The following is a 13,253-nucleotide window of genomic DNA, read 5'->3' as shown; positions in this document are numbered from 1 at the left end:
GCTCCAGCTTCCCTCCAGGGAGCAGATGGAATTTTCCCCTCCCAATCCTTTGGAAATGGCACAAGATCCTCCAAAGTCTCAAGCCACTGGGCAAAGCCATCAGTCAGTGCTTGTCACCAAATCCACTTTCACTGGTGCCCAAGGATGGAGCTGAGTTGCCAAGGATGTTGGGAGGAGCTGCCTCTTCCCAGAGCTGGGAACAAGATAGAATTACTGCGTGGCTTGGAGCTGTGGATTTAATGGGCTTGGAGCTGTGGATTTAATGGGTTTGGGGTGTGGATTTGTGTATGGGCTTGGCTTTTGGCTCTTGGTTAGAAATCCAAACCAAAGATCCCTTTTCCCAGAATCTCGCAATCCAGAGGCCGAGTTGCAGCTGATGTCCAGCTCAGGAATCACTTGACTTTGCTGACTCAAAGGTGTTAGGTGAGAAGATATTCCCATAATTCTGTATTTGTAATTATTCCCAGAATGTCCACGTTGAGTTTTCTCTCCTCCTTCCTGCCCTGCTCAGCTGAAGTGTTTTTGCAGATTCCAGTAAACAGGGAGCGAAGTTCCAGTTCAAACCCAGCGACATTCCTGGCACAGCACTGGCGTTGCTGCTTCCCAGACAGAAACAAGTGGAGCAGCCAGGCTGCTTCTCCTCTGGAAGGGCTGGAAAATGATTTATGGAAACCTTGGGAAAGGATTTGCCAGGGCCTGGAGCTGCTGATGGGCCCCAGGCGAGACGCGGGGCGTCCGTGTGGTGCTGCCTTGGGACAAATCCCCAATTCCCGCACATCATGGCTTTGGTTTTGGGAATGCTCAGCTGGAATTCATTCCCAGAAAAGCCCTGCAGGTTCTTAGACATTTGGAAGTTTTCTAAAACAAGCAAATATAGCACTTTCCCCAAAATTTGGAGATGTCTGATAAAAGCAGTGTCAACACAGGACAGGAAACAGGGTGGGTATGATTTTATTTGTGTCTCTGAGGTTTATATTTGTGTTTCTGATGTTTGTATCTGTGTTTCTGAGGTTTATATTTGTGTTCCTGAGGTTTGTTTCTATTGATGTGATTTATATTTCTATTTATGGGGTCTGTATTTTGTTTAGACCAGTTGTGATGTGAATTCCTGGCTGATGAGTTCTGCCAGACGTGCTGGTTCTCCACAAACCCGGGAAAGAAACAAACCAGAACTTTGCTCTATGATTTGAGGGTTTAGGCTGAAACCTTGGCCTAAAAGCAGCTGGGGGAGATTTTGCCTTAGAATTCCACAGCTTTGCTACTTATCCAGGAGTTCCTGTGGAGTTCCTGAACTGCTGTGAATTTGTGAGCAGCCAGTTCCACCAGCCTGGTGCCTGGGAAGTGCCTGGTGCTCTATTCCAGCCCTGCAGAGCAGAGGCCAAAACCAGGTAAGGAGACAAAAGCAGAACCCCCAAGTGCCAAATCCATCCTATTTTCTTGACTTAATTAAAAAAAAAAAAAAAATTTTAATCACCAGCTTCTTTAAGGAATTTTGGAATTTTACTTCCTGATTTCACACTTCTGATGATGAAAAATGTTTTCTCCCAGCAGGAAAGAAAACACCAGGAGGGTGTGGAATGCTGCTTCCCTGAGTTTACTGGGGGCTGAGGGGAAAAGCTTCAGTCAGGAAATCAGACTTACTTGTGTAAAATGCTGGAATCTGAGAAGCTGACATCACCCACCTGAAAACATCCAGGGCAAGCTGTTGTGTGAAATCCTTGAACTGTTCCCAATTACAGCTCCAGGATTGTGAAAACCACCCCAAGTATGACAGAACAGCCACCCCAGAGCCTCTGTTCCTCAGGAACGTGGTGTTCTTGGAAAGGATTTCATTTATCCTGCCACAAACCTGGCTGGTGGGGGAAAAGGGTGACTTTGGGACAGTTTGGGACATTGCAGTGAGCAGAGGTGGGACAGAGATGGAGCTGCTGGGAGCCCAGCTGGAGAATTTGGTGGCCCAAACAAAGCTGTGACTTTGTGGTGGGACAGGACATGGCAGGAATGTCACAGGAGCTGTCCCAAACACGGGGATGAATCCCCAAGGAGCCTCCTGGCTCTGCAGGTCTGCTTTGATTCGAGGTGACAGAGAAGGTGGAAATTTGGGCTCCAACAGCAGCAGAAAGAAAACCCAGCCTCGACCCTGAGTGATGGCATTTGGTTTATTGGAGATGTGAGTTAAAAATCAGCATGATTCTAGCCCAAAACATGGCAAAAGATTAGTAGGCAAATCTCTCAGTGACAGACTAACACTTTGCTCATGATTTGTATCCAAATATATTAATTTTGTTTACAAACTGTTAAGTAACAGTTAATTAGTGACATCAAATCAACTGCTGTATGTTCATCTGTGTATATATGGAGTAGCAGAGGGTTCAGGCAGAGCTGCACAACTTGAATCTCGGCGCTGAAGAAGTGACAGGAATGGATTTTGGCACAGAACAATCAGTGAAACCACTCCCAGTCACTGCCTTGCACGGGAGGACCATCCCAGCTCCAGGTCTGTCAGCACACGGATTTGCTGACTGCATCCATATCCACAAAAGTGAGGATTTCACTTAAAAACCGGCTCCCTTTTCAGCTGAAGGCCCAGCAGCTGATCCAGACTCTGCCCCAGATCCCTGCTCTGCACCGTGGCCCTCGGGAGCACAGAAATGTTTCACCTTCAGGGGCTGCCCGGGGAGCCACGTCAGGCGCATGTGGCAGGAAATGATTTCCTGGAGAGGGATTTGAACACAGATCTGATCATCCTGGGGCAGCTCCTCAGCCCCATCCCGGGGCAGCTCAGCCCCATCCCGGCTCAGCTCAGCCCCATCCTGGTGCAGCTCAGCCCCATCCTGGGCCAGCTCAGCCCCATCCCGGTGCAGCTCAGCCCCATCCCGGTGCAGCTCAGCCCCATCCTGGTGCAGCTCAGCCCCATCCTGGGCCAGCTCAGCCCCATCCCGGTGCAGCTCAGCCCCATCCCGGTGCAGCTCAGCCCCATCCTGGCCCAGCTCAGCCCCATCCTGGCCCAGCTCAGCCCCATCCCGGGCCAGCTCAGCCCCATCCTGGCCCAGCTCAGCCCCATCCTGGCCCAGCTCAGCCCCATCCTGGCCCAGCTCAGCCCCATCCCGGCCCAGCTCAGCCCCTGCTGCAGGAGGGGTTGTTCACATGCACTTCCTTACCTGGGTTGGCATTTCATGCAGGAGCACCGTGTAGTCAAACTCAATAAAATCGTCTTTCCTGATCTGGGCAGGTGTAGAAAAAGGGAAGAATTATCAGGAACACAGCTTAATATTGTTAAAATCCAATGTCTGCTGTGATTTACTGGAGCTCGGGGAAGGAGGTGAGCAGGGCCCCGTGGCTGTGGTTGCTGGCTGCAGTCAGATGGGTTTTGATTGTGGAAAGATGGAATTAGGAATTCCTGCATGGAATGTTTGAGGACACCAAGAGCTGTGTGGCTCTGCAGCCTGTCTGCACTGAAACCAGTGCTAATTAATTGAATTTAACCCTCAATTACATCTGAGAATTACAGGAACCTTTCCTCCATAGAGATGCTGAACAGCTGAGGAGCCAAAGCCGGATGCTGCCCGTGGATCCCAGCTGGCTGAGGGCTCTGGAAGTGCTCTGGATGTGCTGCAGCCTTGGAGCTGCTGCCCAGACTGGGTGTGAGCAGGGGGCAGAGGCTCAGGGACTGCAGCCCCTGCAGAGCCTCCCCTGCAGATCCAGTCAGGACAATTTTCCCAGCAAAACCCAGGGAAGTGCTCGTGCAGAGGTGGAGCTGCTGGTGAGGAGCAGGCCCTGGGATCTGGGGAAATGCCCTCAGAGGGGGCTCAGTGCTGCCCCTGGCCCCCTGCCCCACTCACCCACTGCCTCACGGACTTCACTTGGGCCAGGAAGTATCCCAAGGTCTCCGTGGACTTTTCCCACATGATGGAGCTGCTGCCAGCCACAGCCAGGGCCCACACTGGCTCCAGGGCAGGCTCGATGTTGCCATAGCTGTCTGCAAGGCAAGGAGAAAGAGAAATAATATTAATTCTGGCTGGGCAGCAGAAGAATGATGGACCTCAGAGCAGTTTTGCCTGGCACAGCAGCATTCCTGCATGGGGCTCCTCCCTCTGATGTGTCACAGGGAGGGGGATGATGCTGAACCTGCAGCCCCAGGGGAGTATGAAGTGTGGCACAGCTGACACTGCCAAGAGAGGGATCCCCATGATGAGGTGAGAAACCCAAAAATGCACAGTAATGGGAGTCCTTCCCCAGCTGGGAGAAAAGATGGGATTTTTCCAGGATGGAAAATTGTGTTGGTCATCCTCAGTGAGTTTCCAACCACAGCTGGGGAGGTGTGTGGGTTTGGGCACTTGTTATTCCTGGAGGACAATCTGCATTGATTGGACTTGGAAATGGTGTGGAGCTGCTTTAAACCCAAACCACCCTCACAGGACGGGGCTGAGTGCCAGTGGTAAATCCAGAGGGGCTCTGTTCTCCCAAAAACCCCTGGGCAGGTGGGAGTGCTGTGACAGCAGGAGGGGCTGGGGGTGCTGCTGTCAGCAATGTGTCTCCTTTCCAAATGCTGCTGCCCTTTGAGATAAAGTGAAATACAGGTGAATTCGGAGGAATATACCTGGAATGTTGTTTGCAGTTATTGGCTTGCTTTGGTGCCTGATCCTTTGGTAAAATGTGTTGTCCTCCTCCTGGATTTCCTTCTGGTCTTTGGTGTGGGAGCACTTGATGCTGACAACAGGACGAGACTTTTTCTTTGGAAAGAGCACTGTAGCCAGGCAGTTCCCAGCTTCTTCCTGTCAAGGGAGAGTTTAAAACTGGTCTTTTAATCAAGATTTTATCTACCAGCAACTCACTCTTCGTATGAAGCTGTTCAGGGATTAGGAAAGTGTCAAGGAGGATTTTATTTGTCTTTTCTCCAGGAACGAGGTTAAAACCACAAGGCTAAAGGGATTTAACAGAAGGTTTTAATTAATGCTTGTCCTGCTTTCAGGACATGACAACGCTCTAAGTCATCCTGGAAATATGTTTGTGAGAGCTCAAAAAACAACATTAATTGATAACAGGGACTTTCATTGTGCCAGCCTTGAAACAAAAATAATCTAAGGCTTCACAGTAAGTTCTAAAAATCATTTGAATTCCACAAAGTGTGTGTGAAGGAAGAGAGCAGTAAAATGCTGCTGACAGCTGGGGCAGAGTGAATGGAGGGGGGTAGAATTGGAAAGACCATGGAGCTGTCAACTCCTGATTCCCATTCTGGGGTGTGGACAGCAGGAAAATGGGGACCTGAGAGGGGGAATGGGGAGCACAGAAGGGGAGCAGGGCCCACACTGTCACCCAGCTTGGGCCACTGCACAGTTCCACTCGGGCCTTTGGTTGCCTCAATGACTTGAGCAAGAATTCCCTTAGGGATTGAGGCCTGGTGATCACTCAGGTGAGCCCTGGAGCCAAGACAGGCAGGGAGGAGCAGCAAGGCCTTTCCATGGTGGCAGATCCATTTGGGACACACATGGCCCTGTTCTGGAGCTGCTGGGGTGGATTTGATGCCCAGGCTGAGGAGGAAGAGCAGGAACTCACCCCAGTCCTGTAGTCCTCAGTGCTGAACTGCAGGTAATACTTGTGGCCAGACTCTGGGATGTTCTGGAAGAGAGAAGATGGGGCCAGCAGTGGAATTAAAACCTTATGTGCTGCAAGGAGCTCTGAGGAGGGAAGGTCCTTCTGAAATTCCCTGGTTTGGAGTGCAGCATCACTGATTTTTAGTCCTTCTTGGTGTTGAAGTCCAATTCTAGCTGTTGGCAGGACCCAAAGCCAACCTTTGTGTGTTATTTATCTGACCCTGAGCCTCCCTGTTCCCAGCACTTTTCCCAGGAAATGTCCAATGGTACCAGGTGAGTGGAGTTTCAAACCCACAGCAGATCCTCAGCTCAGCACCTGCCTGTGGCACCTGCAGAGAGCTGGGAAATGCAGGTAAACCATTGCTTCAGTCACTCTGTTTTATTAAAATCTCCTCCTGGAGCTTTAGGATGAGGCAAGTCCAGTGTGAAGCCAAACCTCACCATGAAGGAGGTGCAGGAAACAGAGAGGATGAGCTCAGACTTTCTGATAATTTCTTTCTTCTCTGCATCCTCCTTCTGCCCTTCTGCCCTTTTTGTGTATGGCCTCAAGCACTGTCCTGGAAGTCACAGTGGGAGCTGGGCAGAGTAGTGAAAGGGACTTTGTGAAATGCAGGGTCACCAAAGAAGGAGTGATTGCAGTGGAATTAGGTTTGGAAGGGTCTCACCTCGTGCAATAACCACATTTAAGTCCAAGGTTCTGACTGCTGTAAAGCCACCCAAGAGGTGTTATTGCTATGGTTTATAACACCCCTAACCTGGTGAAATCTGGGGATTTTTACAGTGACCCAGGATTGCTCCTGTGTACCATGCAGGAGAGAGGAGCTGCAATAGTCAGCAGGACCTTTCTAAAAGAGCACAGAATTCTGTGTTTCTGGGGGTTTTGAAGCAGGGATTCCCTCCTGATTTGCAACAACTCCCCCACAGTACTGCTAGTAGCTACTACCACCCTACTACTGCTGCCTGGACAGCTTTCAAATGATGCTACACAGCTGGAACAAATATTGAGTCTGGTGTGAACACCTGAGGCTTCCTGAGCTCGCCAGGGAGAGGGGAGAAACTCCATTGGGTACCAAATAATTGTACAGAAGTGTTTGCAGTCCCGAAGGAAAACTTTTATTTCCACCATTTTCCCCCACTCCCATCCCCAAATGCTGTTACCCAATGCCAGAGTGTGGGCTGAGCAGAGCTCAGGGTGTCTGGCAACCCCCAGGGAGGCGGCCAAAGATAAAAGTGTCCAAAAAGAGAAGAAAACAAGTGAGTAATTCATTTTTCCACTCAATATCTGGGTCACGGGATTCTTTTACATCTGGGCTCCAAATTACTGCAACTTTCCTGACAGATTTTGAGTCCTGGGAAGGCCAAAACAGCAATTTCAGAGCAGCTTCACTGCAGGTCCCCGAGGAATCAGTTTGCAATCAGTTTGCAATCAGTTTGCAATCAGTTTGCACTTCCTTCTGTCCCCCTCTGTTTCCCCACAGGATTTTCCCCTGGGATCAGTTTTTGCCTGGATCACTGAGCTGGGAAAAGGAGTCCGAGCTGCCCCTGCCGTGGGCTGTGCCTTTCCCAGCCAGCGTGGGCTCTGACTGCTGGACACTGGTGGAACATTTCTAATTCATTGCTGGTACCAGGGAGCAGAGCTGTGGTGCTGCTGCTGTGTCCAGCTGAGGCTGTGAAATGTCCACCTGGGTGTTTGAAAATTGGATTTTCTAGTCCAGTATAAGCAAATCTTGCATGAGGTCACCTTTGCCTTTCCTCCTCACCTCCCTACTCCTGAATTAGGATTTCAGACTGGGACAGGGCACTGCTCCCAAAAGCTTCCCTTTAAATTCTGGCATCTTCATCTGGCACAAACTAATGCTTCATTATCAAAAGTCTGTTTTAAACAACAACTCCAGGAGCTGCTGTTTCCTAGAAGATCCTCAGTCAAGAAAAACTAAGGGGCAACAAAAACCATCTGCATCCACCAGCAAGGTAAGGATTATTCCAGGTTTGGCATTTTGCTGCCAGGAAAGGAGGTCTCATTTTACCTGAACTTGGAAGATCTTTCCCATCTAAGGGAGTTCCCAGTCCTGTTTCCAATTACCAGTTTCACCAGCTCGTGGGCTAATAAAGTTAGTATTAAATTACAGTGCTCATTATTAAATTCCACTAAAAATTATCCTGATTTTATGAGATCCAGTAATAGAGTAACCAATAGGAAATTAGCCCACTTTCAAAAATAATGAAAAACCAGACAAACCTAAAAAATACCCAAATCCCAATATTTTTGCCCCTTGCCTTCACATAATACAGCCAATTCCTTGCAGGAAATGCTTTTCATTTTTTTCCAGGGGAGGACAGGAAAGAAGGAAGTGCCCACTTTTCGTGCATTTCTCCTCTTGTTTTCACAGAGTATGCAAAAAAACCAAAAAAAATGGGGGAGGAAATAAACTGCAGAGAGTGGTTCCAGGGAGCTCCTACAGCACCCAGCACTGAGGAAATAAGGGAAATAAGGAGCAATTTCTTCTCTATAATGAGCCAGTTATTTTCCTTCCTGTATGAGGAGACAGGTGGCTGATAGGGGGTGCAAAAACCCCTTTCCCTCCCCACAAATATTCACTTATTCTTCAGCCAGGCACATGTGTTTATATAAGGAAATATTTACATGTAGACATATGCAAAGTGCCCAGGAAATACAGAAGGAACATGTATCCTTTTGGAGAGTATAAAATAACAGAGAATTCCTCTCATAGGTGTTTGTAGCAATTTCACAGGAAAACTTCAATATCCCAGGAGCACTTCCATGCTCAGTACTCAATAATCTCTACAACACAAGGGCTGCATTAATTCATGCATCCCAGATATTCCTGCTTGGTTTGGAATATCTTTTTTGAAAGGGGAGATTTAACACTACACCTTCTTACTCAGTTGTAGGAGCTACACAGGACAAGTGGTGGAAGATCTTCAGATCCTGGAAAGGATCCAGTGGAATCCAGTGCTGCCTTTGGCACCTCACACTGGGAACCCAGAACAAGCAGCCCTTGCTCTCAGGAGCTGCCCAGCAGAATCCAGGATCCAGAATTTATTTTTCTGGGAACCCAGAACAAGCAGCCCTTGCTCTCAGGAGCTGCCCAGCAGAATCCAGGATCCAGAATTTATTTTTCTGGGAACCCAGAACAAGCAGCCCTTGCTCTCAGGAGCTGCCCAGCAGCAGGAGCACAGGGCTGGATTTAAATCCCATCCCTCGGCTCTCCAGGAAGGTGATGCATTCCTTCCAGGATCTACAGCCCGGGACAAACATTCCCCAGAAGTTTTCGCCTGATCCTGTACTTTCAGAAACTGAATAAGCTGTAAAAATCCCCCAGACCTGGAGGAGGAGAAGGGCTGCACCCCAGTACGACCTTGAGCATCCCCGGTAAGCTCCCCATGACAGGAAGGCTCTGTCCCCATAGCTGCTCCTCTCTGGGACTCCTGTCCTGCTCTGCCACCTCAATTCCACGTGATTTTTTTAAAAATTACAGTGTATTTTCTGGTGGGAACTGCATCGCCTTTAGATGAAGCTCGTGGTATGAGGGAGGGACTGCGGGACAGCAGCTCCTGAGGAGAGCCAGGGATCCCTGAGGGAGGGGGAGAAGAGACAGCGGTCCCTGAGGGAAGGGGAGAGGAGACAGGGTCCCTGAGGAGAGCCAGGTGTCCCTGAGGAAGGGGAGAGTGGACAGCGGTCCCTGAGTAGAGCCAGGAGTCCCTGAGGAAGGGGAGAGTGGACAGCGGTCCCTGAGTAGAGCCAGGAGTCCCTGAGGATGGGGCAGCGGCTCCTGAGGGACGCGGGAAGGCGCCCGGTGCCGTGCGTGGGAACGCGCTAATCTCAGTTACATACACCAGTAGTAATGTAATAATTACTGTTAATTGCACTTTCCCAGCGCCCCTTTACACCCCGCCGGCTCCCCGCTTACCTTCAGCGTAGCCTTGCGGACCTGCCCGAGCGCCCTGAGCCCGCCGAGGGATCCCGCCTGGAAGTTGCGGTACTGCAGGGCCACCCGCGCCGCCGCCGCGGCCGAGCGGCTGCCGGGCTCCAGCTGCTGCACGGCGAGGCTGCCCCGGGGCAAGGCGAGCGCGAGGAGCAGCAGCAGCAGGGCGGGCGGTGAGGCGCGGAGCCCCGGCAGGGCGCGGAGCCCCGGCATGGTGCGGGCGGCGGCGGGCACTGGGGCGGGCTCGGCCCCGCTCCCGTACAAATAGCGGGGCCCGGCCCGCTGCTCCCGCCCGCCCTCCGCCCGCTGCCAGCGCCCGCCGGAGGGCCCGGCCCGGCGGCGACTCCCCTTCCCTCAGCCCTCCCACCCCGGAGCCCCGCGGGCTGGGGGGAGCCGGGGGCTGAGGGGAACCGGGGCGTTCTGGGGATACCGAGGTTGAAGATGCAGGGGGGCTTGAGGAGAGGGACCGGGATATTGAGGGGAGCCAGGGGAGTTTGAGAGTGTCTGAAGTTTCTGAGGGGAGTCGGGTGAATTTGAGGGGTGTCAGGTGCTGAGGAGAGGCAGGGGGGGTTTGAGGGGGTCTGAGGCTTCCTAGAGGAGCCAGGGGAATTTGAGGGGTGTCAGGTACCAAGGGGAACCAGGGGAATTTGAGGGGTGTCAGTACTGAGGGGAGCCTGGGGCACTTGATGGGGACCAGGGATTCTGTGAGGAACCAGGAGGATTTGAGGGGGACTGAGGACTTGGGGGGCAGCCAGGGGGACCAGGGGTTTAGGGGAGCCAAAGGGTTTAGGGGAGCCAGAGGAGCTTGAGGGGGACCAGGGGTTTTGGGGGGTCAGAGGGATTTGAGGGGTCCTAAGGGAAGCCAGGGGGACTCAGGGGGAATCAGGGGTTCTGAGAGGAGGTGAAGGGGGACTCGGGGTGCTCAAGGAGGGCTGGGAGCCAGGGGGGACCTGAAAGGATTCCAGTTCCTGCTGGAACTGGAGCAGGACCAGGGGTTGTGAGAGGAGCCAGGGGCACTGAGGGTCACAGGATTTGTCTGAAGGGAGCCTGCAGCTCGAGCCAGATGTGCAATCCTGACACAGATCAGAGCACACACAGGTAATGGTTGGAAAAACACACTTAGCTCCTTCTCAGCATTACCACAACTCAATGTCTTCCAAAAGTCCAGAGCCTTGCTCAGACCATGGCATGCTTTGCCTGGGACACAGCTGAAATATTCCAAATACAATGCACAAGAAGCATTCATCTCTGGGATAAATCTCACTTAGTGAAGTGTTTGGAACCAGTATAGTCATGTCTTGGTAACATGAAGAAAATCAACAGAGAGAGCAGCCAGATTCCCTTAAAATGATGTTTGGGACACAAGTGGGCTTGTTGCCTTGCTCCTCCTGGAAGCATCTCCTTTGGAGAGACCGAATGTGGTAAAATGTAAAAGGCTGCAGCACTTCCTGTGTTAAAAAAGCTGCTTTTTAATGACCTGCTCTATTACCATCCCAGCAGACTGGGGTTTGTATGTGCAGCTGGGAATCTATTTTTGTGCTCTGCATGAGTATCGGGGCAGGTTTCTGGGCTGGGACCTCAGAGAAGTAAATCAAAACTAAATCCAAACTCTGCTTAAGAACTCAAACTGTCTCCTGTGGAGCTTAAAAGTCTCTTTTTATTACTGGAATGCTTTTTCACAGAACTGGAAGTTTAGTATTTCTGAGGCTTTCCTAAGTGAGGGGAAAGAGTTATTACAGTAAAGGTATAATATCACTCTTTATTACAGTTTTTTATATCACCCAGCTAACTCTCCTGAATTTGTTGATTAGGATTTTCCCTCCTGACATAGGTTCTGTAATTAACAGTTTGTATCTTTTCATGCCAGGCTGGAGGGGGCTTGGAACAACCTGGACTAGTGGAAGGTGTCCCTGCCTGGTGCCAAGGCTAGCTGAAGGATGATTTTTTTCCTTATTGTGACATATGCCATGTTTGTCTCCAATATTTTTCTGCAAGAAACCAACATTTTCTCGTTAATCCTCGCAGTGGCGGCAGCGCCGATGCCCCTGTCAGATGGAGTCCCGAGGCCGGCTGCCCTCCCTGGCCCCGGGAGGGGCCGGGCAGTGCCAGCCGTGTCCTGCCGTGCCCTTCCCGCAGCGCGCTGGGTGCGGGGCGAGCGCCGAGGCTGCCGTGGGAGCGCAGGAAGCGCCGCTCCAGGGAAAGGCGAGCGGGGATGGCCGGGGAGGAACCTTCGGCGCAGGGCGGGGTGGGAGCGGCTCCTCCTGCTCACGCTGCCCGGGGAAGGAGCTGAACCCGCCCTGCGCAGGGGTTTCACACTCACAGCTGCGCTGCCTTCCGTGGTGGGGGAGTTTCTTAAACAGAGCTAGAAGCCTCTAAATGCGGCTTGTCCCAAGAACCTGCCAGGCTCAGAGGCGAGCCCTGGGCCGCTGCCCCCATCCCTGACTCTGGATGCACTTCCTCTCCCCTCGCCTTCTCCTCCTTTTCCTGCGGTCCCAGTGACAGGGCAGTTTCCTTCCTGCCGAGGGCAGCCCGGGGACTGTGAGTAACCCAGGGGCAGCGTGACAAGGGCGCGGAGCCCCTGTGACAGAGCAGGGACAATCCCAGGGCAGTTTCCTGCGCTGCCGCAGAGATCACGCTGCCCTAATGTGCCGTTCATCTGAATTTACAAAACAATTTGACTTAGGAAAAACAGAAGTTCATGTGCTGAACAGGTCCAGGTCAAGGCTGGGGCATGTTTGTAAATGTGTACAAGCACAAGGTTTTGTGCTTCCACAACATTTAGGAAATGTATTTCCTTTAAGTTCTGAGGGTTTTGGACCCGTAAAAGCTGGAAGTGCGTCCTCCCAGAGCCAAGGTTGCTTCAGGCTCTTTGGTGAGGGTGAAATGAAGCTCTGCCGTGTGTCAGAGCTGAACCAGAGGAGCTGAGGTGAATTACCTGCCCTGGGGGGATGCATCCCGTGCTGGAGTGAGTCCCGAGGATGATCAGAGGCACGGAGCAGCTCTGCTGGGAGGAAGGGCTGCAGGGTTGGGATTGCTCAGCCTGGAGAAGCTTTGGGGTGACCTCACCGTGGTCTAATCTGAAGGGGCTACAAGCAGGATGGAGTGGGACTATTTCCAAGGGATGGAGGGACAAGACACAGGGAATGGCTCCCACTGCCAGAGGGCAGGGCTGGATGGGAGAGTGGGAAGGAATTCCTGGCTGGGAGGGTGGGCAGGCCCTGGGTCCCTGGCAGTGCCCAAGGCCAGGCTGGACACTGGGGCTGGGAGCACCTGGGGCAGTGGGAGGTGTCCCTGCCATGGCAGGGGTGGGATTGATGGGGTTTAAGGTCCTTCCAACCCAAACCATTCCATGATTCCATGGTTCTGTGTATTCTGATGAATTAGAATGTGCTGCAGGGAGGTTTTGTCCTTTACAGTATTTTCTCCTCTCATCCCACATCATTTGCTGCAGCCCCAAGGAGGATGAAGCTGGTGCCAGCTCCACTTCAGAGCCTCTCTCCCTATCCCCTTCTCCATCCCCTGCAGGAGCCAGGACCTTCTGGGAAGCTCCCAAGGTTTGCATCACACTTCTGCCCCAGTGACTTGGACCCTTTGGAACTGGAAGCGAGGCTTGGTTCAGGCAGTGGCTCTGAAAGGCATTCTGAGGTTTGCATTTTCCTTTTTCATACATCCAGTGCTTGTTTAGTGCCAATTATTCCTAATTAGTTTCATA

General features: G+C 51.9%; 1 protein-coding gene across 1 annotated transcript; it reads right to left on the bottom strand.

Annotated features, from left to right (window-relative positions):
- Positions 1-2,145: 2,145 nt before the first annotated feature.
- LOC139595186 (ovocalyxin-32-like) lies at positions 2,146-9,884 on the bottom strand. Its single transcript, XM_071438251.1, has 6 exons — positions 9,527-9,884; positions 5,557-5,619; positions 4,601-4,775; positions 3,843-3,979; positions 3,162-3,224; positions 2,146-2,714 (listed from the first exon to the last, which is right to left on the bottom strand). The coding sequence occupies exons 1-6, from the start codon at positions 9,752-9,754 to the stop codon at positions 2,556-2,558; spliced, it is 825 nt and encodes a 274-aa protein (XP_071294352.1). The 5' UTR covers positions 9,755-9,884; the 3' UTR covers positions 2,146-2,555.
- Between the last annotated feature and the right edge of the window lie 3,369 nt (positions 9,885-13,253).

This window comes from Agelaius tricolor, unplaced genomic scaffold (genome assembly GCF_023055355.1).
Source record: "Agelaius tricolor isolate 1412-34295 unplaced genomic scaffold, bAgeTri1.0.p SCAF_12, whole genome shotgun sequence".
Lineage (NCBI taxonomy): Eukaryota > Metazoa > Chordata > Aves > Passeriformes > Icteridae > Agelaius > Agelaius tricolor.
This window is presented reverse-complemented; position numbering and strand designations above follow the sequence as displayed.